The 27538-nt window shown below is 45.9% G+C and overlaps 1 protein-coding gene across 1 annotated transcript in view; it reads left to right on the forward strand.

Annotated features, from left to right (window-relative positions):
- The first annotated feature begins 481 nt into the window (after window positions 1-481).
- Window positions 482-27538, forward strand: part of asap3 (ArfGAP with SH3 domain, ankyrin repeat and PH domain 3) — a 40347-nt gene continuing 13290 nt past the window's right edge. The window contains exons 1-13 of the mRNA XM_031580081.2: window positions 482-894; window positions 7322-7394; window positions 12463-12608; window positions 15666-15740; window positions 16538-16587; window positions 19369-19492; window positions 20933-21018; window positions 21568-21643; window positions 23049-23135; window positions 23279-23388; window positions 24847-24916; window positions 25252-25339; window positions 25934-25982. Of these exons, the coding sequence (XP_031435941.1) occupies window positions 769-894; window positions 7322-7394; window positions 12463-12608; window positions 15666-15740; window positions 16538-16587; window positions 19369-19492; window positions 20933-21018; window positions 21568-21643; window positions 23049-23135; window positions 23279-23388; window positions 24847-24916; window positions 25252-25339; window positions 25934-25982 (1160 nt within the window). The 5' untranslated portion in view covers window positions 482-768. The remainder of the gene's footprint in view (window positions 895-7321; window positions 7395-12462; window positions 12609-15665; window positions 15741-16537; window positions 16588-19368; window positions 19493-20932; window positions 21019-21567; window positions 21644-23048; window positions 23136-23278; window positions 23389-24846; window positions 24917-25251; window positions 25340-25933; window positions 25983-27538) is intronic.

Genomic DNA, 27538 nt, shown 5'->3' on the forward strand with positions numbered 1-27538 from the left:
TCTCTATCACATCGCTGTGATGTAAGACTGCTTTAACCAGGGCTGGTGTAAGCGAGGTGTGCCCATCTAGACTAGAGGATCTCAGAAGGCATGCCCTGCACCTGGAGGCAGGTGGGGCTGCAACTACATGATCTAACATTTCCTCTCAACGCAACTTTTTAGACAGCGAAAGCATAAACATTCTAATACATTTCTATATGAGTTGTGCTTAAAATATGTTCTCTGTGAAGTTAGAGTGCCTTTCCACAGACTGATCACAAGACACGTCTGAATGAGACACTGCTTTTTGCATGCACTCTTATATACATGCCTGGAGACTTGAGGGTAGCTGAATCCCACATTGTGAGTTATTCACAGCGAGCGAAGAAAAGGGCAAAGCTTGAAAGAGTCGGCCTTTCTCCATTCAGCGTGCCAGAGTACAAACATTCCCACGTGATGATGGAATAACTCCCTCCCCTCTCCGCGCGCACAATTGCTCCAGAGCACGCTGCGCCTCTCGCGCCGCGCAGAAAGAATCTCGGTCAACAGCAGTGTAGCGAACTCGCGAAGGCAGATTGACACAGTCTCACTTACTCGCACCCTGGTTTGGTCCAGGCTTAAGATATTTCTGAGGATTTTGCGAGTGTTGATCGTGTGGGGAAGACGTGCTGCCTTATCTTACAGCGGATACAGTGGATATGCAGTTTCTCCAACTTTTAGGAGCTGTTTGGGAACTTTGTCACCTCCGTTTTTAAACTGGATAGATTGGATTTACTTGGTGTGAGAAACATGCCGGAGAGCATCAGCATTTCAGATTTCGTGTCATTGGCGAATGAAGACATAACGTCCCCGGGAACTTCGTGTTTTCAGTCCAGAATGAGCGAGTGTCGGAACACGGTGACAGCGCTTGAGGAGGTGAGAACTCTCAACATTGTGTATTTACCTGTCCAGGGTTGTTTTCCTCCTGCGTCTGCCGCTGCGAGGTGTGTGTGGGGCGAGTTCATGGGTATTCTGCTGTAAAGTACACATCCAAAACAGGTTTACCTTGTTCATCATTCAAGCGTCGTTATGAACTTTCCAAAATCCTACAGAAATTTGGCTAGATTTGTTTAGAATGTTGAAGCCGTTTACCAGCCTATCACAATCAGTCTAGTTTTGCCAATCTCTTGGGAAATTGGGCTCTGCCTTGACAAGGTCAGTATTTCTTGTTATCATGACTGTGATCTTTTGACCCTTCCGGTGGATATGAGAGAAAGCAGATTGCAGTATAACATTTGTTCTTTCTACATATTTGTCGACATGACATACGTGCAAAATTAAACTCATCTACTGATTCATGGATTATTTCACCTGAGATTATTCCAAAATTGCACAAGGATACTTATTCAAAAATTGCACAAGGAACCTGGCATCCTTTTTTATCACACATCGATTCATATTTTATTAATTGAGTGTTCCTTGTTTTGAGTAAAACCTTGTCCATGTCTGGTCACTTGGTGTGTGTCTTACAGATCGTAATCTGTTTCCTTTTTAGTAAAACTGAAATGTGTGTGTGTGTGTGTGTGTGTGTGTGTGTGTGTGTGTGTGTGTGTGTGTGTGTGTGTGTGGACTTTGCCATTTCCACTACAAAGAGTGGAAAGGTCTGTGGGTTCCTTGGGTCTCTTGAAGTTTGTGGAAGTTTCTCCCCTCTTTCTTAAAGTGGCAGGTGAGAGAGACCCAGCACCAGACCATGCACCTCTGTGTGTGCGTGTGTTTGAGAGAGAGAATTTTCCCCTTCTTTCTTAAAGAAGCCAGGGAGAAAGACAGACCATTAAACGTGTGTGTGTGTGTGTGTGTGTGTGTGTGTGTGTGTGTGTGTGTGTGCCTTATGCGGTAGAGCAAGCATTGTCAGCAGCCAGGTGTTCAGTTAGCATTGTTAACACTGAAACACAAAGAACAGGGACCATGACACTGAGCTTGACAGCTACCTGCATTCTCTTCAAAGAGAGAGAGAGAGAGAAAGAGAGAGAGAACTTTGAAGAGGAATTGAGTTTCAGGGGGGAAAGAAGGTAGATGATGATCTGCTATTTTCAGGAATGCACATAGCTTTCACAGCGGGAAAATGGCAGACAATACTCCCTGAAGAACTAGCTGTAGATTTCTAGTCTGTCCTCAGGGAGAGGGAGATAGAAAGTGTGTGAGTTTGCCTGTGAGTGTGTATGTTTGTGTTTCTGTGTATGTGCGCATGCATGTGTTTGTGCGTATATGTGTCTTAAGTGTGTGTGTTTTGCATACGTGTGTGTGTGTGTGCGCGTTTGTGTGCGTGTGTGTGTCAGCCACCAAGGCTGCCGGAGTTTGGCAGCTTCTACAAAGCCTGTGGTGGGATTTAGTGATGGCAGAGAGCACTGACGTTGCCCTGGCTCCCATTCAACATCTGAAAACTCTCTCTCTCTCTCTCTTTCTTTCTTTTTCTCTCTCTCTCTCTCTCTTTCTGTGGCTCGCTTCATGACACCGTATTTCTCTCCTTAGAGAGAGGCTGCAGAAAGGAGCAAACAGCATAGGAGATGACCTGTCTGGACTGGGGGGGTACAAGCAGTACTGTACCCCTCCAGCTATTCTGTTGCAGTGATAACATACTTGAGGGTTTGTCCCCCCCCCCCTCCTTCCAACAAAAAAAGGCCTTGGGGGGCCACAGGGAGAATGAGGGTTTTGTGGGGAGGGGGATGTTGGGGGTGAACGTGTGCCCCTTTGGCTCTTTGTGACTTCACAGGTCTAGTCAGAGTTCCTGTTGGAATTATGGGATTAGAACAGAGTCTCCTCAATTAGGCTGGTTCCTGATGGGGCGGAGAGATGGGCTCACTGCTCAGATTACCAGGGGACCACCACAATCACAAAAACAACGGACTTTGTGTGTGTGTGATGTTAGGGGGTTGATTATGATTTTGCAAATGTGTGCATCCATGTTTTCTAGGGGGTTGCTCATGATTTTGCAGATATGTGTTTGTGCAGGTGCATATGTGTGTGCTAGTGTGCAATGCATATCTGTGTGTGTTTGTGTGTATATGTATATGTATATGTATATGTGTGTAAATATATATAAATATATATAAGCACACACACACACACACACACACACACACACACACACATATATATATACATATATATATGTGCGTGTGCGTGAGTGTTTGTTTGTGTGCGTGTGTGGTTGTGCTCGTGCTTGTGGGCAGATGGAGTGTGTTTGTGAAGGTCAGTGTGTTTGGCTGCCTCAAGGTCTATTTGGGTTAGTGAGTGATTGTTTGTTTTTACCTCAATCTGATTAACCTCCCTGGGTGCAGAGATTTCATGGCTTTCATCAGAGACAGTGAAGAGTTCAGCTGCGCAATGACTGGAAATGGTGCAATCCAGACACCCACAGTCATTGTCTGAGTCACAGGCCTTTTTAATGGGAAACATAGAAATGATGAGAATAGAAAGTAAGCACAAATGATCCATGAGGACCTATTAACCTATTCATATATACACATAGCTGTGTTGGTAGAACATTATTTTGTCGTGTGTGTGTTTTACACATACATCTGTATGAGTATATTAATTATATGTGTGTGTGTCTGTGTGTTTGTGTGAGTGCTAGTGTGTGTGTGTGTGTTTGTGTGTATATTTATTATGTGTGTGTGTGTGCATGGGCATGTGTCAGAGTAAGCTCAGGCAGTTTGTGCACGTCACTCATCAGTAAGGCAGTAAGAGATAACCATCAGTGCTGACAACAAGCCAGAGGGGAAGAGGAGAAGGGATGAGAGGTCAGAGCACCGGGCCGATTTTACGGGGCTAATCTCATTATTTATGGTGGTGACTGACCCCAAACCCCCAATACAAAAACACCCCAGAGGCATAGCTGGGATGATGCATAGCAAATCCTACCCCCATAAGACTAGACCAGTTTCACCGATGCAATGTGATCCATTCAGTTCTAAATACACAAGCAGACTCCTCTGGCTGCACACTTTCATGGTTCCATGAAGTCACAGTGCCTCATTTGTTGTTGGTGGTTGGCTTAAGCTGCTGTTGTTATTGGGCTGAGGCTGGTATAATGACCGCTAATTTGGTAAATACTGCTAATAGTAGTTAATGGGTCGATGCCAGAAACATTCATTATCTAAAGCTGGTGTTGACCTTGGTTTATTGGTTGGGTCCGATGTAATGTTGTGCCATGTTTGGTTTTGTGATGTACTGTTGTACCATGCTTTGATTTCATGTTGGTGTTTTGGTTGGCCTTAAGCTTGTGTAGTAGTTATTTGATTGGCTGAAGTTGTTAATTGTTTGATTTTGTCCAAGGGATGCTGACTGGCTGTTACTAATGCTGATTGGGTGATGCAGGTTTTATGGCTCTTGATTGGCTAGTTGGTATAATAGATATTGATTGGCTGAAACAGGTAGGGCTGTTCTCTTGCTGAACCAGTGTCATGTTTGTTGACAGGCTGAAGCCTTTTTAAACAGCTGTTGACTGCCTGAAGCTCTTGTACTACATATGCTGACTGGCTGACGCTGATGCTGAGGTTATTGGCCCCTGAGCTCTGGCCTGGTAAGGACACAGGAGGTTACTTATTAGTCAGCTTTGCATTGATTTTGATAAGTAAGTGCAGTCAGATAACTCCCTACCTGTGGTGTTCTGTTACATGAGACATTTTTAGTGCATCAATCTCCTGAAGAGTATCGCATTTGTAATGTTTTGGGATATGAGGAGGTGTGTGGGGAGGTGTGTGGGGAGGTGTGTGGGGAGGTGTTAAAGCACGTTCCTTCAGCAACGCACTGTTATCTTCACTGAAAGGAGCTCAGGAATGTGCTGAGGAACAGCATGAATGGAAATCTTCCATTAGGCACACACACACTCTCACATGCACACCTATACCTGTGTGACATAGGCACACTCTCACATGCACACCTATACCTGTGTGACGTAGGCACACACTCTCACATGCACACCTATACCTGTGTGACACACCTATAAACACTCTCACATGCACACCTATACCTGTGTGACATAGGCACACTCTCACATGCACACCTATACCTGTGTGACACACATATACACACTCTCACATGCACACCTATACCTGTGTGACACACCTATAAACACTCTCACATGCACACCTATACCTGTGTGACACACATATACACACTCTCACATGCACACCTATACCTGTGTGACACACCTATAAACACACTCACATGCACACCTATACCTGTGTGACATAGGCACACTCTCACATGCACACCTATACCTGTGTGACACACATATACACACTCTCACATGCACACCTATACCTGTGTGACACACCTATAAACACTCTCACATGCACACCTATACCTGTGTGACACACCTATAAACACTCTCACATGCACACCTATACCTGTGTGACACACCTATAAACACACTCACATGCACACGTATACCTGTGTGTTCTAGGCAAAAAAGATTTTTTTTTGACATGAGCCTTAAGTTTTGTCCTTTTACTTTCACTTTGGTTTGAGGAGGATGTGTTTGTGTGTCTGGGCGTTTCCTCATTCGTTTGTGTGTGTGTGTCTGTCTGTCTGTCTGTCTGTCTGTCTGTCTGTCTGTCTGTCTGTCTGTCTGTCTGTCTGTCTGTCTGTCTGTCTGTCTGTGGTTGTTTTGGGAACTTCAGCCAGTCATGCTGCCTGGTCCTTGGTATGTCATGACCAGTGAGCAAATCTGTAAGCCAACAGAGATCCAGTCTGTGTGTGTGAGTGTGTGTGTGTGTGCGTGTGTGTGTGTGTTTGTGTTGTGGTCACAAAGCACTTCTCCCTGTAGACTCACGTAGAGCCTGTGTGTGTGTGTGTGTGTGTGTGTGTGTATGTGTGCGTGGTCAGAGAGCACTTCTCCCTGTGTGTGTTCCTGTCCCCATCATTCCACATAAAGCCTCTGCAGTCCGGCTGTTAGCAGTGGAAAACACACTCTGATGTCACGTGTCCGTGGAAACCACAAACACACAAACGTGGCCTGGCCTGTCCACCTCATGTTACTCCCCTTGTCCAGCTCAGATGGCAGTTACGCTAACAGCAATGCCAGGCATAGTCGGGGCCAATGACTAGCATTGCTGTCAAAAGCCAACAGAGTGAAACAATGGGCAGCTAGCATTGCCTGAGTATCTGCACCAGTTCCAAAGAACCATTAAAAGTGTTTCTCTCTAATAATGCAAACAAGCAAAGGCATGCTTAGTTCTTTAACAACCTTTAGTCCTTGGTGCATTGTTAGTAGTTAATGAGTCTCAATGGGATGAACCTTCAATTTTGTACTTTTATACTTTGTAAGATTAGGACTTGAATACAGTTATTTGTGGAGTAGCAGTTTATAAATCACTTAACAAGTCAGTACCTTAACTGTTGCTTGTTTTTAATCATTGCTATGCCTCTGTAATGATGCCCAGTGCTGTTGCCCACAATGGTGCCAGATAGGTCATGAGCCCAAATGCCTTAGTGGTGCTGTTTCTCTTCTTCCACTTCCTCAACAGTGAGATGAGATGTGTGTGTATGTGTGTGTGTTTGTGCCTGGCTTGCGCGCGCGAGTGTGTTTGTACTTGCGCATGTGTGTGTGTTTGCGTGTGTGTGCTTGCATGTGTGCCTACGTGTGTGCCTACGTGTATGCCTACGTGCGTGTGTGCGTGCGTGCCTGCGCGTGCGTGCGTTTGTGTGCGTTTGTGGGTATGTGTGTGTTTGTGTGTGCGTGTTTGTGGGAGTGCGGACATTCAACCTGTGAGAGTTGTGCTGCTGCAACACCATTAAATACTGTTGTGGCACAGCTGGCTTAGTTAGTGCACCATAAAGCTGGTCTGGTCTGGTCTGGGTGAATAATTTTAAAGGTAAAATACCCCAGAGGGCCCCTGCAGACAGACATGGTTCATGTAGATTAAAGTAAAAGCAAGCCCTCTCACTAAGCTCTCCACTTAATGATGCGGTTTACCTGCTTCCCGTATAGGAAATAGGAATCATGCATTACTCGCCCAGTGTGGGAAAATGCTGGGGCTGACTCACTGTACAGCACAAATCAGGTAGAGTCAGCTTGGTGAGGAGTCTCAAGTGTTGACACAGTGTTGACATGCCTGTCATGTGTTTAAGTGCGTCTCCACAGCAACCCTCACCTGACCCCGTGGAGTCATGCACTATAATCCCCCTGGTGTTTTGACATAAATATCTCAGGTTTTTCTGATGACTAACAGACAGAAATCTCTCTCTCTCTTTCTCTCTCTCTCTCTCTCTCTCTCTCTCTCCTCATTCTCTCTTTCTCATCCTGACTCTGTCTGTCTCTCTTTCTTTCTCTCTCTCTCTCTCTCTCTCCTCCCTACAGTCTCTGGAGCTGGATCAGAGCGCTCTTCAGAGGCTAAAGAAGACAGTGAAGGCCATACACAACTCTGGACTAGGTAAGGCACTCTCTCCACACACGCAGGCACGCACGCACACACACACACACATAAACACACATACACACACACACACACACACACACACACACTCACATACATAAACACACATACAGCAAACACAAAAACATGTAGACAGATGCCCTGTAGACATTTAAAAAACAACATGGTTCACAAAACACGCAACCTGGCTTTTTTCCTAAAACACTGATGAAACGGTACACACTCCACATATCACATACAACACTTCTCTTCTTTTGGACTAAGTAAGGTTCGATCCTCAGTAGACCTTATCAGCTGTAGACAGCATGGGTAAGAAAACCTTTAACAGCCAAACAACTTTGAATCCTCCATAACTTGAGATAAGGCATTTTGGTGAGAGGACTTATATATATGTCGTGTCATGAACACCCACATAGAAAGACTGGGTTACGTGGATGACCAGTTTTTATAAATACATACATTACATTGTTGTTGCACATTATGTAATATGTGTATGCATTGTCAAGTCATGTTTACATGTACATCTGCCATGCCAGTTTCTTTGTATTGGAGATTTGAATATACTGCTTTGAGCATATCCTCAAGACGCCATTAGTAGAGAAAGCTAGCTGCAAGTAAGAGAGGCTGTCTCTGTAACACATTTCATATCAGGGCAATAAATCTGATTCACTCTCCTGACGTAAACAGCCCGTCTCCTAGAGTGATTTTATGAGTGTTATGTAAGATTGAGTGTTTCTCTTTGTGATGACCTGCTGTGTGAGGGAGACAAGTGAAAGTCTGTCGAGAACAATAAGAACTCATGAAGACTGTTACAGCCAGACGTCAGGCTGTATTGCATGCGCAGACACACACACACACACACACACTGTGGGTTTCTGTTTGGAAGCTGATACACACAAGGTTTCTCTTGGGTGGCTGAAGACAGGGGTGTTAAATTACCCCCCCCCCCCCCACACACACACATACACACACACACACACACACACACACACACTCTCCCTCAGCCCCTCTCTCTTATTAAAAATGTGGTAGAGGATATCAGTCTCTGACTGTACAAAATTGTACAAAAAAGGTTCTGAGGTAGAAACCCTTTGTGGTTTTAACTTTTAAGTTCTGTAATATAATCTGTGCAATCTGTTGTGAGCCAAAGAACTCTAACTAATTTGAGGACTATGCTGTTGGCTCTGAAAGAGGGAAAAGTAAGTCATATAGAATAAGGTGAAAGGGGTAGAGGAAAGAGAGTAGTGTTCAGTTTTTATCTCTAGTTTTTCAGCCATGCCAGGGGAGGCTGGAGCTCACCATGTGTTTAGGCTGAGGAGCTCCCCCAGTGTATATTTCCATATAACCGTTTGACCCACTCTGCTTGCGAAGGACCAAATGCTGAGTCCTGTTTTCCTGGAGATGATGTACGCTTCCCAGCAACGTGTGTTTCCCGCAGCCCAGCTTTTCATGAGCTCTGGTTCTCATTTTCTCCCCAGCCTCACATGTCATCCTTCTTTTTTTTTCTCTCTTTTTTTTTTTTTTTTCTTTTACTCACTCTCTCGCCACAGCGCTGTGGGACTGAGAGGTTTGAGGGCTCTGGTTGGGCAAGAGGAGATGTTTTTGTCGGGGGAACGGTAGAGAGATGCCCCATCTGTCACACCACACTACTGCACTGTGCTGGGTGCCTCTCGCTCTCTCTCTCTCTCTCTCTCTCTCTCTCTCTCTCTCTCTCTCTCTCTCTCCCCCCCCCCCTTCACTACGCCGCACTACACTGCTGGGCGCCTCTCTCTCTCTCTCTCTACCCCCCCACCCCCCCTCATAAATACACACACACACACACACACACACTCTCTCTCTCTATCCCCCTCTCCCTCTCCCCATCCTAACCAGAATCAGATGGGGCCATTCCGGTAACACCGGGGGAGGGGCCCCTGCTTCCTGACGATGCTGGCTCTGGCTGTCTTTGGACACCCTCATTTAGCAGTGATTGCTGCCGTCTGTGATGTGTGTGTGTGTGTAGAGGAGGGTGATTGAAGAGGAAGAAGTGTGATGTATGTATATGCTGTGAACCAGTGAGAGTGTGTGGGTCTGTGTGAAATGAGGTCAGTATGCGTGTGTGTGTGATATTAATGACTCTTGTGGTGTGAATGTGTTGTATAGTTTGAAAGGGTGATGTGTGTGTGTGTGTGTGTGTGTGTGTGTGTGTGTGTGTGGGGGGGGGGGGGGGGGAGCTGACTCAGTCTTTACCACTGGGAAGCACTCACGCACACACACATACACACACATATCCTCTCAACTCAAAATAAGTCATCTGAAAATTCAACCAAAGATCTACCTTTTAAGTTACACCCAAGCAATAGCATGTGAAGACCTGCTGGTAAATCACTCCTCACACTCCGATGAAGACCTACGGGTCAAAATGTTGACATTAAAAGTAGTAACAGGAAGTAACAGGTGTGGACATTAATCCTATTTTTCCATTATCTTTGTCCAACACCTGGCCCCAACTTTGGTTGAATGTGCACACCCTTTTCTATGTTTGTATCCACGAGCTGAAATAGCTCCTGAAGTTCGTTACCAACAGGAGTGGAGTTGGGGGCATTTGGATCACATTTTCACATTTTCCTGCGGCAGGAAAGGGAGCGTGACTTAGTCAGCCTCCATCTGTCAGTCAGTGAGGGTGGCGGAGGCCGTTTCTGTTCTTCCAGAGCAGCCAAGCTGTGAAATGTTTATCTTCTTGTTCTTTTAGTATGACTTAGACCCCATATGCACTCACACAGACACAGACTTGCACACACACACACACACACACACATTCAAGCACACACACACTCTAACATGCACACACAGATATGCACCCATTCACACACACACACACACACCTACACACACACACACACACACACACACACACACACACACACACACACACTCACACACATTTAGTGACCAATGCACACAGACTCATGCATAAACATGCTCTTACATTCACACACACACACACACACTCACACTCACACACTCACACTCACACTCACACTCACACAGCCCCTTCCTCCCTGAGTGGTCCTACCCCAACGGTTCCAGGATCTGGTGGTTTGTGTGTGTTGGCTGAGGGAGAGAGGGTGAGGGGGACGCCAATGTTTTCCTGCGCTTTAGCCCCGTCATTAAGTCAGGGATGCTGTTTTTCCAGCTTTGCATTGCCCATTCATTAGTGGATGCGTTTGTTTGGAACAACGTCCTCCTTGTCTGCACAGGGATCCGAAGACTCCACAGGCATATGAGCTCACAGACATGCAGGCACACACACACATGCAGATACACACACACGCGCGCGCATATTCTCACACACGCACACATCAGACACACCCCTGTAAAATGCATTGTTTTGTAGCTATTGTAATGAATCCTCAGCCTCTTGTGTCTTGCCCCATGTTGCTCTCCTTCTCTCTAAACAGACACACACACACACACACGCACGCACTCATACTCACACATGCACACACCAGACACACACACACACCCACACACACACACACACACACACACACACACACACATACTCAAACACGCACACATCAGACACACCCCTCTAATAAAGCATTGTTTATAGCTGTATCCTCACATGTATCCTCAGCCTCTTGTGACCTGCCTGAAGTTGCTTTCTCTCTCTCTCTATCTCACTCACACACTCACATACCCTTTCATAAGCCCTTTGATGTTTTGACATTTTCCAGACGCTGCCTTCACCCTCCTCTCTCTGCCCCCCCCCCCCCCCCACTTTCCCCTTAGTTCCCCTTCACTCCTCTTTAAAGCTGATGTAAGCAGTGTTGGCTGTTCTTGGTCTCAGACCTAGCAACAGTGAGACTACTCCCCATCTCTACAGTGTGCTTTGGCTAGCAGGGATGCCAAATAATTGACCTGACTGGTTAATACCCATCCCAATCTGAGCTGATCTTTTTTCTTGCCGATAACAGAACCCAGGAGATTACCCAGGAGACTTGTCTTCCCTCTCCGTGCACCTATGTTAGCCGTCTCAATGAAAGGCAATGTTCGCTTCAGTGTTGTAAAGAAACATATGGTTTACAGCAAGTTTAATCTGTTGGTGCTGTTTACCTTGAGAGTACTAGTGTTCCAGTATAAACACTTCAAACAGAGTCTGAGTAAGTGAATCAGGACCATGACCCTTTGGAGCAGAGATCCACAGTAAGTGCTCACTCCCTCTGTGTAGGGGGGATCACAGTCCTTCATGACCTTTCACCCCCCTCCCACCATATCACTAGACAATTATGCTTGCAGATGACTCTGGTTTTGGGGCTTGAAAAACAAGCTTGTGTTTTGATTGACTTTTTGCGTTCAGCTCCGTTGGGTTCAGAATCAAAGCGAGGCAGCTATAGTTTTCTGACTACCAAAAGGCAATGTTTTTATTTCGGTGAGATGCTGATTCAAAGAGATTTGTATCCGCTTGGGATGGAGATCTACGTCTCCTACTGGTTCTGTCAGGATCTGCTTGCTGCTATCTGTTTTGTGTTTTTTTTCTTCTCCATGCTGTGTGTGTGTGTGTGTGTGTGTGTGTGTGTGTGTGTGTGTGTGTGTGTGTGTGTCTCTATGTGTGTGTGTCTGTGTCCGTCTGTGTCTGTGTGTGTGTCTGTGTCTGTCTGTGTGTACACGTCTCAATGTATCTCAGCCTGAATTGATCACTGAGTTGTTGTTGTGTTTTGGGGATCTGGGGCTCTTCCACAAGCCCGAGCTGCTTGTGCTGCGTGTGCTGCTTGGACTGCGGTTACGGTACTTAAGAAAAATGCCCAAAAAAGCCAGAAGACTACATAAGTGCATCGAAGTGCAAGAACAATGCCAAGAAACTGGTGTACTGTTCAGTCTGTCTCTCTTCATAGAGAAAATGTGTTAAATTTCCTTTAGAATAGAATCTGTGCTGGTTTGATGTGTACACGCTCTGTAAATGAATCAAGATGCATAGACATGTCATAATACTTGTCCTCATAATCATTGGCACTTTTATCATTGTCTACTTATTGGTGCAAGTAAAAACATTAAAATGTGTGTGTGTGTGTGTTCGTTCCAGCGCATGTGGAAAATAAGGACCAGTACATTGAGGTACTGGAGAACCTGGGAAACAGCCACCTGTGTCAGGATAATAATGAAGTCTCCACTGGCTTCCTCAACCTGGCTGTGTTCACACGGGAGGTCACCGCACTCTTCAAAAACCTGGTGAGTGTGAGTGTGAGTGTGAGTGTGAGTGTGAGTGTGTGTGTGTGTGTGTGTGTGTGTGTGTGTGTGTGTGTGTGTGTGTGTGTGTGTGTGTGTGTGTGTGTGTGTGTGTGTGTGTACTTGTGTGAGTATGCGTCTGTGTGATGACGAATGTTGGGTATTCGTACACATGTATGCACATACAATAAGTGAACACTAGTGTGTGGATAGTGTGTTGTGTGGTATCTCTGGGGATTACCATATGTGTGTGTCTGGCCTTGTGGTTAATGGATGCTAATGGCAGGTGATAAACCAAGACAAGGATATTACGCAAAAGCAGGTCGTCAAGGATGAGAAATGTATCAACAACTCGCCAGGGATTTGTGTTGGCATTGTTTATTGAGACCAGACTAGTTCTTCAATTTAAATGGATTATGAACCAACTTACTCAATTGACTCAGTGTCTGAATGGAGTGAAATCATACCTGGATGTTTATTCTCTCTGCCCAGTTCTGGTGTTTGTCCTAGACCTGGCCTATCCCTGAGTTACCAAACAGTTTTTGGGTCAGTGCTACTGAACTGCAATTGGCTTGAATGGGAATCAATTGTAGAAGAACTGCATTGAAGATCAACGTTCATGTGGACATTTCCTCAGTCTGTTTACTTTGACTATTTGTTTGAGTCGGGTGAGTCTCGCACAGTTCCAAGTTATTGTTATTCAAGAACTGCATAAAATAAGTCTAATAATATAATAAGTCTGGTATTTTTTACTTGCATCTTCTGACCTCCATCTTGTGAGATGAGGTATCTATAAGCTCAGAGGAGAGGTGTGACAGAGGAGAGGTGCATGCAGGGGTGGTGCTGAATGTGTGTGAGTGTGTGTGAGTGTGTGTGAGTGTGCGAGAGTGTGTACTGGAAACGTGGCTCACGTCTCTCTCGGGTCAGGAGGCTTCCATTAGAGTTGGCTTCACTCACCCTCACAGAGAGGAATAAATCACCTTCTGGTGACCGCATACAGCACAGTGTCCATATAAAATAAACTGAGGAGGTTATCATTAGTCTTGCAGGATGGCCCGTGTCCTCTGGCGCGTATAAATAAGGATGTTTTAACGGCTGCAATCTCCCTAAAAGCGGGGTTCAGCCAACACAGAGAGCCAAGACATGAAGTCGGCAATCCAGCTTGTGTGTGTTAAAATGGCTCCCATTACCCAGCGTGCATCTGTGCATGTGTTCCCCTCATGCCTTGATTTATCTGGAGCAGAAGAGGCAGTGTTTCTATAGCTGCGATGTGTGTGTGCTTCGATGGACTCAGAAGTGTGTGTGTATGGGGGAAAGTTAGTGTGTGTGTGTGTGTGTGTGTACTTGCATTGACTCATAAGTGCTTATGTGTATACTTGAGGGAGTTTGTGCGTGTGTATGTGTGGGTGTGCGCGTGCGTGTGTGTGTGTGTGTGTGTGTGTGTGTGTGTGTGTGTGTGTGTGTGTGTGTGCATGTTCGTGTGTGTGCTGTGGTTAGACAGCAGGGATTCAACAGCTGCAGACAAGGGCCTCTCAAGCTGGAGTGTTCCGGAACCCTCCTACTGATAGTGTCCATGGCAATGCTAATTTATTCCAGACGGCGCACATGAGCAGACCGGCCCCTTGCCTCCGTCTCCCCGCCAAGCTGTCAATCACCCAGTCTCCAGGGACACGGGGTCTAGCTAAATCAGGCCAAACTGTCAATTTCCCCCACAAGCCTTCCTCACTTCTCTCCCTGCCACAGATATAACAATATTTACTCTTCTTGCAGAAAGTTGTTCCGCACATTTTCACAGGAAACTCCTCACGGGGAGAAAAAGTCCCATTTCTATCGACTCTTTAGTTAATCTTTATGAGAGCAGGAAGAAGAACGTGTTTTTGGCAACTTTGGCCTGGAGGAAGGGGCTTGTGGTTAGTTGTGTTATTATCGCAGAAACTGGCCTAGTGGGATCTTAGGGAGTTTTGGTGACTGACCGGGTTTAGCTAAAACACACTTAGTCTCTTTCTCGCTCTTCCTCTTTTTCTCTCTTTCTCTCTCTCACACGCAAGCACGCACACACACACCTCCCACATATGATTGACCTCTACCAGTTTAAGTTTACTCTCTTAGGGTCAGGACATGTTTACACCAAGGTGAGCAATAGACTGGTCAGTGCAATTTAGTTTAGTTTGTATTGCACAAAAAGATTTTGTGCAATGCTGCTTAATGACTCTGAGGGAACTGCTGTTTTGATGATTTGGTTTATGTGGGGGATGACATAGAGGTCAAAGCATGCAGTTATGACATATACTCATATACACACAGACTTACACACACAAAAACATACACACAAGAAAACACCTACACACACACACACACACACACACACACACACACACACACCTACACACACACACACCTACACACCTACACACACACACACACACACACACACACACACACACACACACACACACACACACACACACACACACACACACACACACACACACACACACACACAGATTCAGCTGCCATCCTTAAAGCCCAGTCTCAGTTTACATGTTTGATTTGAGGTTTTCTGTTTCTGCTGTGATTTGCCATGTTCCTTCTTACTCATTGTCTTTTTACCATTTAGATTCAGAAAGCCATCTAATTCTAGCTCCCTTTAGGTCATTGGGTCTTATTACAGAAAAGTACTGGGTGAACTGGAAAGCCGAGTTGAAGATGTTGAAAATTGCAAAGCCATGAAAGAATCAGATGTAGACTTTCCCATAACAATGTTGATGTGTGTGCGTGTGCGTGTGCGTGTGCGTGTGCGTGTGCGTGTGCGTGTGCGTGTGCGTGTGTGTTTGTGTTCATTGTCCTTTTTATCAAAATGCCAAACCCTTTAGTCATGTCTGCTTTTGTTAATCTCTGTCTTTCTACTCAAATCTGTCCCTTGTTCATCTCTGCCCCTATCTGAGGTAGATTATCCTGTTTAACAGCACCAGTGGCTCAGGAAGACTGTCTGACTGTCTGTCTGTCTCACTATCTGTCTGACAAACTGTCTGTGTCTTAATGCTTCTGCTTCCCACCCAGGTTCAGAACCTGAACAACATTCTCTCATTTCCTCTGGAGAACGTGCTGAAGAACGAGCTGAGAGACAGCAGAATGGTGAGTGTTCTTGACTTCAGCGTCTCTAGAACGTCTCTCTGTCATTCCCTCCAGCTTGAAGAACCCAGAGACACACCCACCTGTCTGCACGATAGACATAATCCAAGATCATAAATGCCCAGCCATCAGGAGGTGTGCCCTTGTCTGCATAAGTGAGGGTGTTGGTTGCACAATGTATGTTTGTGTTTGTGTTTGTGTGTGTTTGTGTTTCTGTGTGTGTGTGTGTTTTAGTACCTGTCTGCATGATAGACATAATCCAAGATCATAAATGCCCAGCCATCAGGAGGTGTGCCCCTGCCTGCGAGTGTTGTGCAACCAACACCCTCACTTATGAAAAGTCAAGTTTTTTCACAATGTCAGCAGAAGTGTGTGTGTGTGTGTGTGTGTGTGTGTGTTTGTAGGAGGTGCACTGTGCATGTGTGTTTGAGGGCATGCGTGTGTTTAGTGTGTCTTTGAGTGGTTGTGTGTATGAGTGTGTGTTTGTGTTTATGTGTATGTTTGTTTGTGTGTGTGTGTTTCTGTGTTTGTTTCTGTGTGTATTTGTGTGTCTGTGTGTGTATGTGTGTGTGTGTGTGTGTGTGTGTGTGTGTGTGTGTGTGTGTGTGTGTGTGTGTGTGTGTTTTAGTACCATATCTGGTCATTGGTTGACCTCCTCAGTCATATGAAGGTCAATGGAGTTTTACGACATACATCTATTTGTTATTGCTTAGGTTAGGCCCAGATGGGTCCTTTCTAATATATCTCTCTCTCTTTCTTTTCTCTCTCTCTTTCTCTCCCTCACTCCCTGCATTGACCAGGAGCTGAAGAAACAGATGGAGAAGAGCTGGAAGGACTATGACGTCAAAGTGTGAGTCTCCCAGCCAGCAGATATAAACCATTTGCATTTTAACGAGTGGAATTTTATCCGCTCTCCCTTTGGAGTTCAGCTTTATGCCACAATAGTTTGACATATGATATGACATGACCTCAGATCACTCTGTTTGCTAATGGCAGCATCTTTCCTTCATGCCTTTAAACGGCTGACATTTTACATATGAAAAGCTGTGATTTTAAAGGTGTTTTTTTTTTTTTATTATTATTATTCCTTTTGATTTGAACTTTTTCCTCATCTGACAAAGTGCTCTTAAAGAATTTGAATTATGTGGCTACAGTGATGCCACGAGAAACACGTAGTGGAAAAATCTTACATCACTGTTCAAGAAAAGACTACAGAAATGTAATTACATTTTTGTTTGTGAAGCCAAAAGATTTGATGTCTTTTTGTTGACATCACCAAAACAGTTTGGTGCTGTATGTGTGTGTCCTTTGTCTGCATTTGTCTGTATGTGTCTGTGTATGTGTGTGTGTGTGTGTGTGTGTGTGCGTTTACATGTATGCGTTTACATGTATGCTGTGTTTTTGTGTATGCTCATGAACATATTAGTGTGTGTGTGTGTGCGTGTGTGTGTGCGTGCGTGTGTGTGTGCGTGCGTGTGTGTGTGCGTGTGTGTGTGCGTGCCTGCGGGTGCCAGTGTATTAGTGTCTGTGTGTTAGTAGATTGCTGCACTCACAGACCCTAATTTCAGTTTCTGCACTGAAGGAACAGAGGTCCCAGTCACACACAGATATTTAATGTGATTTATGTTGTTCCCTCATAGTCATAACACTGGAAAATATGGAAGGCCATCATTTCAGCCTCTGCACACAGGGTGCAGGACATGCATGCACACACACACACACACACACACACAGGATTAGGGTCAAACTGGTCCACAGTCCCCCACAACTCTCTTTTTATGCCACATTCATCCACAGCTGGTCAGGGCCAGACTTGTTACAGTCACACTTTATTTGGATGGTTCCCTATAGACTATCTAGAGATGCTCAGATTAGAAAACAATCTATCTTTTGAAACTTTGGTAACTACAAATTTACAAATTAAGTTTAAGGTTGGGGTTAGGGGGTGGCTTTGGTTAAGGTGATATTCAGTGAACAGTTAGAAAGACTGAACTTGAATTTCAACAAACAATCTGTAGGTCTCTGTAGGTGGACTATCCAAATAAAGTGTTACCCTTGTTACATTTACATTTAGTCAGTTAGCAGTGGCTTTTATCCAGAGCAATTTACAGTATTGCACATACAGACATCTCTATCTCTACGTGTGCTGCCTGGGCATGTGACCTGTGTTGTTAGCACCTTGCTCGACTACTTAGGTCACAGGAAATACTCTCTGGGGTTGTCTGGGAAGTAACACGTCGCTACCCATAATCTGACCTCTGTGTTTCTGATGAGCCGGGGATTTCATCAGCATCGCCTTGAGCTGAATCATGCGCGTCAGCCAGACAGATGTGATGAAACTCCCTCACGTCACAGTAGAGATGCTGGGAAGACATGGGCAAGGTCACATGTCCTACACTGGAGGCGTGTTGTGTGAGAGTGTGCTTTGTTACTGGAAATGAACTTTCCTAAGAATTTCTAGACATGTTGTTTATTTACAGTTCTATTTATTAAGCAAAGCCCTGTATTCAAACCTATATTATGTAAATCATTGCATCCAAATCACTTATTCTAGTGAGGAACCATTTTTCTACTGGTTTTGCTCCACCATAATTCCTAATCTAGAAGAGTTGGAACTTGTATTTGTGTATATTGTGTTCCCTATATAGGTTTCTAATGCTATGTGACTGTGTGTAGGGGGAAGCTGCAGAAGGAATGTGTGTGTGTGTGTGTGTGTGTGTGTGTGTGTGTGCGCGTGAGTGTGTGTTGTTTTCTAATGCTATGTGACTGTGTGTAGGGGTAAACTGCAGAAGGAGGATGTGTGTGAGTGTGTGTGTGTGTGTGTGTGTGTGTGTGTGTGTATATGTGTGTGTGTGTGTGTGTTTTGTTCTCCATATATGTGTCTAATGCCATGTGACTGTGTGCAGGGGTAAGCTGGAGAAGTAGGAGTAGTGTGTGTACGTGTGTGTACGTGTGTGTACGTGTGTCTACGTGTGTGTACATGTGTGTACGTGTGTGTGCGTGTGAGTGTGAGTGTGCGTGTGTGTGTGTGTGTTGTTTCTAATGCTATGTGACTGTGTGCAGGGGGAAGCTGGAGAAGTAGGAGTAGTGTGTGTACGTGTGTGTACGTGTATGTACGTGTGTGTACGTGTGGGTACGTGTGCGTGTGCGTGCGTGTGAGTGTGTGTGTGTGTGTGTGTGTGTTGTTTCTACATTTACATTTTACATTTACATTTACATTTACATTTAGTCATTTAGCAGACGCTTTTGTCCAAAGCGACGTACAAGGGAGAGAACAGTCAAGCTAAGAGCAATAAAAAGCATGGTGTAACAATAAATACTACTTTACATGAGAATTAGAAAAACAACGACCTAGAAAAAAGGAAAAAGAAGTGCAGGAATATAACTGCTGAAGTGCAAGTTAAGCGCTAGTCAGTTGCCAGTTAGGAAGGGAGGTGCTCTCTGAAGAGTTTCTAATGCTATGTGACTGTGTGCAGGGGGAAGCTAGAGAAGTAGGAGTAGTGTGTGTACGTGTGTGTACGTGTGTGTACGTGTGTGTACGTGTGTGTACGTTTGTGTGCGTGTGCGTGTGCGTGCGCGCGTGTGTGTGTGTGTGTGTGTGTTGTTTCTAATGCTATGTGACTGTGTGCAGGGGGAAGCTGGAGAAGGAGCGTAAGGAGAGACAGAAACAGGCGGGTCTAATCAGGCTGGAGGCCGCAGACCTCACTGAGGACATGGAGAGAGAGAGAAGGACCTTCCAGCTGCAGATGTGTGAGGTGAGGGAGGATATGTGTGTGTGTTTGTGAGAGTCTCTTTGTTTTGTGTGTCTTCATGATGTTTGGTGTGTGTGTGTGTTTTTGTTTGTTCATGTGTGTTTGTGTTTGTATGTTTATTAGGTTGTGTATATAGTATCTGTGCATGTGTTTATTATTTTAGCATTGGTTATTCGTGTGTGTGTGTGTGTGTGTGTGTGTGTGTGTGTGTGTGTGTTATCAAGACCATGTGTGTGCATGTGTTGGTGGGTATGGTAAAGAGCAGTGTGTGTGTGGGTACGTGGAGGTTAAACAGGGCAGGTCAGGGTCATCTGAGGTCGTCACCCAGGGCACATCCAAGTATTCTGACAGCCTCTGAAAGCCTGAGCACGCACGGCCGAAGCTCATACCCCATACCGCATCATATCTCTGCCTGGAGCCTGTCTGCTTTGCCACCCAAGTGTCCAGGCAGCCTCTGGGAAGGGTGGGCCCCTGGGTGGAGGAATCCAAACCCAGCTGGACTTGTGTGCACTCATTAGCAGAGGTGAGGCCAGACCAGGAAGCTGGTGTCAGCTCTTCAGACGGTGGTCTAAGGCTCGTTTGGAGCTCGTCTAAGGCTCGCCTGTAGCTCGTCTAAGGCTTGTCGGGAGCTCGTCTAAGGCTCATCTAAGGCTCGTCTGACACTCGTCTAAGGCTCGTCTGGAGATTGTCACAAGCTCGCTGCAGTCATCCAGATGTCTGAGGATTTCCACTGTAGTGTGTAGGAAGACCTGAGCCAGTAATTGGTCCATCTACAGCCTCTCGCTCCCTCTCTTTTTATTGCTACCTTTCTCTCTCCCTTTTTCTCCTTCAGTCTCATTCTCTTTCCCTCTTTTAGTCTGTCAATCACCCCCTTTCTCTCTCTATCTGTCCTTTCTCTCTGTCTCTTTCTAGTCTCTGTGTTTATCTTTCTCTCTCTCTCTCTCTCTCCCCCCTCTCTCTTTCTCTCTCCAACTCTCTGCCTCTCTCTGAAAGGTGCTCCGTTTCAGAGGTGGGGCGTCTCATTCCCCTCCGCTGGTTCAGGGCTCTTTACACCAGACGGAAAATCCCTCTCTCTCTGGTGCATTGAGTCAGGAAAGAGCCCATAAAATGGACCAGGCTAATTTACGTTCGGTCAAAGCCCTAAGACCCGGAGACAGCGCTCTTCAGAGCCACCTCCTGCACAGGAACTCGGCACAAAGAATAAGCAGAAGTGGAAAGAAAAACTCATTCAAAAATAAGAAGACGTCTTTGTTTCTATACTTCAAATCCCACTCCATATTTCATGACGTGACTAAATCTGACTTCATCCTCCCATGGGCTGCTTCTTGTTATTGTTAGACTTCTCCTTTCTGACCCAGGCCTCACCTTCATCCCTTCTGACCCCAGTCTAAGCCCAGGCAGTTGTGTGTCCTAATCCCCAATCTCTCTCCTGTGGCTTTGCAGTACTTACTAAAGATCCAGGAGCTGAAGATCCGACAGGGGCCCGATCTACTGCAGTCTCTCATCAAGTACTTCCAGGCACAGCTCACGTGAGTGTCCCCTCATCCCCTGATGATGTGAGGAGGTGTGTGTGTGTGTGTGTGTGTGTGTGTGTGTGTGTGTGTGTGTGTGTGTGTGTGTGTGTGTGTGTGTGTGTGTGTGTGTGTGTGTGTGTGTGTGTGTGTGTGTGTGTGTGTGTGTGTGTGTGTCTTCTTTTTATACTTTTTGTTGTTTTACTTGTCATAAAACACTTGTCTCAGGCCACAGAGCCACAGCTCTGCTGTGAAGACCAGTTGAAGAGTTCTGTTTTATAAGAGCACGGAATAGTTTATGGAAATTCTACGGAAATCCTTTTGCCAAACATATGCCTTAACTTCTACTTGCTTCTACTTTTAGAAACATAGCACAATGCGTTTATGTGAAACATATCTCAGAGCCAGCATGGGACAATAACTGTTTAACATTTTTTGACAATGAGTCCGCCACAATTATTGTCCATTGTTGCAGCTCAGCAGATAATCTTTCTGAGTCTGTCTGGGGTTTAGCACGGTGTTGTGGCTTTAGCAGAGACATGACTCTGTGATGTGGTCTCATTGCAGGTTTTTTCAGGACGGTTTGAAGGCTGCCGAGAATCTCAGTCCCTTCGTGGAGAAGCTAGCCACCTCTGTGCACACGGTAAAAACACCACATCTCTGCTTCATAGCAAGATTTCCTCTTGTCTGCCTTGTCTCTTATCTTATCTCTATGTTTGTTTCAGCAGGGTGGTTATCCAGTCTCGGTATCTAGTCAGGGTGTATGGCACCAAACCAAGTCATAGCTTAGCATAGCTTAGCAAGTCATACGTTAGCATAACCCAAATTTCATCACGTAATGGAGGAAATGCCTCAGTCATATTTACGATACACAGGGCAGGGCTATGCTGTCTGTGTATGTAGGCGAACAAGATCTACATGTTTTGTTTGCGTTCCTTAGTCTGACGTTGGCCTTGTGAAACCTGAAGCCCTTCCAAAGTCCCTTTTTAAAAGGCAAATAAACATCCAGTCTTATCAGCACCATTACCAGTGAGCCTGACAGCATTTACCTCAGCCTGGGCTTACCTGTGAGGACTCACCTGTGTCTCTGTGATCTGCGAGACCTCCAGAGTGTCTGTCCACTTTAAGACCGCCTAGTTATTCCTCTCCCCATCAATCCTTTTTTGGTTAGTAAAAGGAGTTAAAGGAGACTTTAAAGAAGCACACTGCCCCCCCCCCCCCCCCCCCCCAGCTCTTCCACCCTCAGTAGTTTTTCATACTTCTAACTCCTCTTTATTTTCACCTAAAACAAAAAGAAAACATCAAAGAAAAGCCTGTGGATACATCACACTGGTTACTTGTCAGTTGCCCTGGTAGTTATTATGGTATGTGGTTTCCAAGCATTTTGCAAGCTTAGCTATTAGCCTGCAGGTAATCAAAGTCCCCTCCTGCCTCTTGATCTAATGAATTGGCCCTGATTTGGACTCTGTTGAAAGATATGGAGCCCTCCTCCTTTCCACCGGAGGGCTTTTTTGCCTCTGAACTCTGCAGAGCAGCAGCGAAGCTTCCTTAGCCTTGCAATGGGGCAGGCTGGGGCTTGTTAGCGCTCGCATAGAGCGAGCCACTAGGAGAGGAAAAAGCCTGGCTGGGCCGGTTCCACAGAGACTGTGTTCCGCGTGTAGAGGCCTGTTCTGCAGGGTGCTTCGGATGAGCTAGGACAGGAACGGAACATCAAAATGAAACTGAGAACCGGGCTTTTGTCAGTGGTTTGTTTTTGCTTTCAGTCAATAGGTCATGAGAGGGAGCTGCAGTGTGCAGGAAGCGTGCAGCCCTGTTGGACATGAACATGTGTGTGCACCCCTGTATTATATAGTGTCGTCTCGTGCGCTCTAGTTGAACTCTCTTCAGTACAACTGTTCATTTGAACTCTGTGATTAGTGCAATCAGTCTTAATGTCCGGAGCACAGAAATTATATTGAAAGTGTTTGTGTGTGTGTGTGTGTGTGTGTGTGTGTGTGTGTGTGTGTGTGTGTGTGTGTGTGTGTGTGTGCATGCATGTTTACACACAGGTACGTCTGGAACAGGACGAGGAGTTGCGTCAGCTCTCACACCTGCGTGACTCTCTCCGGACGGCCCTGCAGGTCGAGGGCAAAGAGGTGAGCTCAGCACACTATCCCAGTATGCACTGCACCAGCAGAAACATTTTCAACACTTCCTGGTAGTGTAAGACACATATTAAACTTGTGCTTTTGCATGAGGGCTTGCTGTTGAGTCTCCTGCTTGTGGTTTCTTGCTTAAGGAGTACATGAACCGGAAAAACTCGGGCCACGGCTACAGCATCCACCAGCCCCAGGGTAACAAGAAGTACGGCACGGAGAAGTCTGGCTTCCTCCTGAAGAAGAGTGATGGGTGAGTGAGAGGAGCTTATTAACACACACATTCACATACACACACTCTCTCTCTCACACACACACATACAGATGCATACACACGAATGCACGTGCACACACACACACACACACACACACACACACACACACACACACACACACAGATGCAAACACACACAGACAAATGCACGTGCACACACACACAGACACAGACACACACCCACACACTATACAGTACAAGACAATCTACACATGAAACCTTGCTGCCTCTCGGCCTGACACAGTATGCATGTGTCCAGGGGATAAAGTAGGGCTTTGGAGAAGGGCAGAAGGGAGTTGGGGGTGGTGGGTAGCCCTGTGCTGGGCTGAGCTCTGGATGACTTCCATATGGTGTGTGTGTGTGTGTGTGTGTGTGTGTGTGTGTGTGTGTGTGTGTGTGTGTGTGTGTGTGTGTGTGTGTGTGTGTGTGTGTGTGTGTGTATACAGGCGGGGCGGAGGATTGTTAAGAGCAGGGCTCTTGGATTTGATGACTGTATATGAGGGGTGTAACGGGTAACTGGGGGCTGGGGTGAGGGGAAGGCACTGACACTTGGCTGAAGCTAAAGCTGAGTGTCGGGTTGTTGTAAGTTGTAAGCTGAACTTGAGGGAGTTAGGGGCTGCATTGTTGGAGCTGGAGTTTAAAGCCACACACACACACACACACACACACACACACACACACACACAGATGTATATTGTATCTTGGGGTAATGATGTCCACCCAGATAGCTTCTTGCTGGAACAGATATGGTTTAAACCTGTGCCGCATTAGGGCTGGAACTGAGTAATTATATATGGCCAGGGGTTGCCCTGGAGGAGCCTGGGAACAGAGACAGACTGAGAGACAGACTGAGAGACAGACTGAGAGACAGAGACAGAGAATGAGAGAGAGAATGAGACAGCAAGTGTGAGTGAGAGATGGAGACAATGAGAGAGAGAGGGAGAGAGAAAGAAAGAAAGAAAGACAGAGAGAGAGAGAGAGAGAGGAAGAGGGAAAGAGAGGGATACAGTCAGTGTGAGTGAGAGAGAAACAATGAGAGAGAGAGAGAGAGAGGGAGAGAGAGCGAAAGAAAGAGGGAGGGAGGAAGAGGGAGAGAAAGAGAAAGAAAGAGAGAGGCGCTGTGCCAGAGTGCCAGTGAGCAGAGATCTCTGTGGTAAGCCTCCTGGGTCCTGTGGCTTTGTCTCATTAGCATGTCTCTGTGATCTGTGTGTGTGTCTCTGTGTGTGTGTGTGTGTGTGTGTGTGTGTGTATGTATGTGTGAGGGGCTTACATTGCAAATGCAGCGGACTAGAGAGGATGTGAGTGGTGTAACTGTGCACTTCCTTAAATACCCTAAGGGTGAGGCGGGGTGGCGGTGGTGGTGGGGGCAGATGGGGGGGTGGAGGGTTTTCTTAAAGCAGAGGATAAAAATGTTGGGATGATTTTTGTTTCCCCCAGAATCCGAAAAGTTTGGCAGAAGAGAAAGTGTGGGGTGAAGTACGGCTGCCTGACCATCTCTCACAGCACGGTAGACACGCACGCATGCACACACACACACACACACACACACACACACACACACACACACACACACACACACACACACACACACACACACACACATACACACACACACACACACACACACACACACACACACATATATATATATGGCCGGCAACATTCACACTCTTTTTCCCCTCTGTTCTGAGATTAATCCGCCACTAGGAAAGCTCAACCTCCTGACCTGTCACTCCCATAACCACACACACACACACACACACACACACACACACACACACACACACACACACACACACACACACACACACACACTCAAATTATCTCTCTCTCTGCTCTCAGATTAACCGGCCACCAGCGAAGCTGAACCTCCTGACCTGTCAGGTGAGACCCAATCCAGACGACAGAAGGACCTTTGACCTGGTGACACGTAAGTTCCACATGACACAACCTCTTGACTCCCCCTCTGGCCAGAGCTAATTTTGCCAGCTGGACGTCCAGAACTTTCCATCTCATGGTTTTAAAAGAACTTTCCTGTATAATTGAGGCCTCACTTGAAAACATTTTAGGGGAAAGTTCAGAATTTACCCATGATTGTCATGATGCTTTATTTTGTTTTTATTTAGGTCTGAATCACATGTTTGAAGAACATGTGTGTTAACACTGGTGTGATGTTAGTTTGTGTGTGTTCATTCATATGTATGTGTATGTGGGGACATGCATGTATGGGTGCATGCGAGTGTGTGTGTGTTTAGCGTGTATATGGGTATGTGTGTGTGGGTGCACATTTTTGTGTGTGTGTGTGCATGTGTGTGTGTGTGTGTGTGTGTGTGTATGTGTGTGTGTGTGTCTATATGTGTATTTTATGTCCATAATGAAAAGCCGGTGCAGTGAGAGGCTCAACTTGGCCTGTTCCTGTAGATCAGGTTGTTTTCCCTCTGACGCTGTTCCTGGCGTGGGGCCCAGGTCTGTTTCAGTTCCCTGGAGTTTCACACCCATCTCTTCCTCTGTCTTCCCATTGCAGACAATCGCACCTACCACTTCCAGGCAGAGGACGAGCAGGAATGCATGATGTAAGAACCCGTTACCTAATCAACTTCCCACACACACACACACACACACACAGACACAGACAACCTGAGCCCCGCATACAGAGGTGCATGTACCAGCAGGAACGGCAACATACACAAGTAAAACTAGTGTATAAAAAGCAGAGTAAAGATTAAACAAGAGGGGCAAAGACGGACGGACGGACGGACGGAGGACAGACAGACAGAGGAAGAAAGATACATATAGATGAAAAAGAAAGATAAAGAAGAAAGAATGAGAGACAAAGAAATGAAAGAAAGTGAAAGAGAAATACAAAGAAAAAGAAAGAGAAAGAAAGAGAGAGATGAAAGACAGGCATATGAAAGAGAGAAATAAAGGAATAGATAAGTAGAAGGAGTGATGGAGGCCTCCCACAGGAGAGCCTGAACACAGCTGTTGTTGGGCGGAGGCCTCAGTGCCTCTCTCTCTCTGTCTCTCTCTCTCTCTCTCGCTGTGCTGTGTGGTCCAGAGGAATCCTGGGAAAGCAGGAAGAGAAGGGAAGAGAGGAAAGGAGAGAAAGAAAGGAAAAGATGATTAAAAACAAGCACAGATGAGGCCCAGAGAGGGTGGGGACTGGGCTAATGGAGAGAAAAGATGAAGGGATAGAGCGAGAGAGACCGAGAGAGACTGAGAGGGAGGGAGAGAGAGAAAGAGGGAGGGAGGGAGGGAGGGAGAAAGGGAGAGAGATCGAGAGAGGGAGGGAGAGACAGACAGACAGACAGACAGACAGACAGACAGACAGACAGACAGAGAGAGAGAGAGAGAGAGAGAGAGAGAGAGAGAGAGAGAAACAAACAGAGAGGGACAGATACAGAGAGAGGGAGAGGTGCAGGGAGAGGGAGAGGTGCAGGGCAAGGCAGCAGTCAGTATGACTGAGTCAGCACATTACCCCAGGAGAAGGGTCATTAAGCGTGCAGAGACGAGGAGATGCTCTGACAGGCTCTTCCCTGTGAGCACCCTGAGTCAGTGGCAGGGCATCCAGTATGCTCAAATGATAGCAGATGGTTTTTATTATGGCAATGTCATGGTCCACAGCCTCGTTATAAACTTCCTGAGTACAGACTGTGGGTTCAAACTGTAAACCTTCTGTAGCAGGGAATCACCACCCATCTAGGACTGGTTTATAATTTTAAACTGTTTATAACAGTATTAAAGGATAGCTATTGGCCTCTAGCTCCGTATTATATGTTTACATACTCGTACTGTATGTTTGTATCTGTGTGTATACTTGTGTGTGTGTGTGTGGGGGGGGTGGTCCTGCACTGTACAGCACATCTGTGTGTTTGTGCCAATCTGGGACTGCTGGACTGAAACTTTTTAGACACTTAGTAAGTTGTTTAGAATCTTTCTGTGTCATCAGTCGATGTGACCTGTACCCTTAATATGTGTTTATATAATTGTGCAATGTGTGAATGATCTGATCTGCCTGTTGTGTTGCAGAACAGGCTCTTTATTAATATTTGGGTATTTGTCAGTCCAAATAAAACAATCAAATGTGTTGTGTTTATTTTTGTGTGTGTGTTTCGTGTGTGTGCGCACA

This window comes from Clupea harengus, chromosome 14 (genome assembly GCF_900700415.2).
Source record: "Clupea harengus chromosome 14, Ch_v2.0.2, whole genome shotgun sequence".
NCBI lineage: Eukaryota > Metazoa > Chordata > Actinopteri > Clupeiformes > Clupeidae > Clupea > Clupea harengus.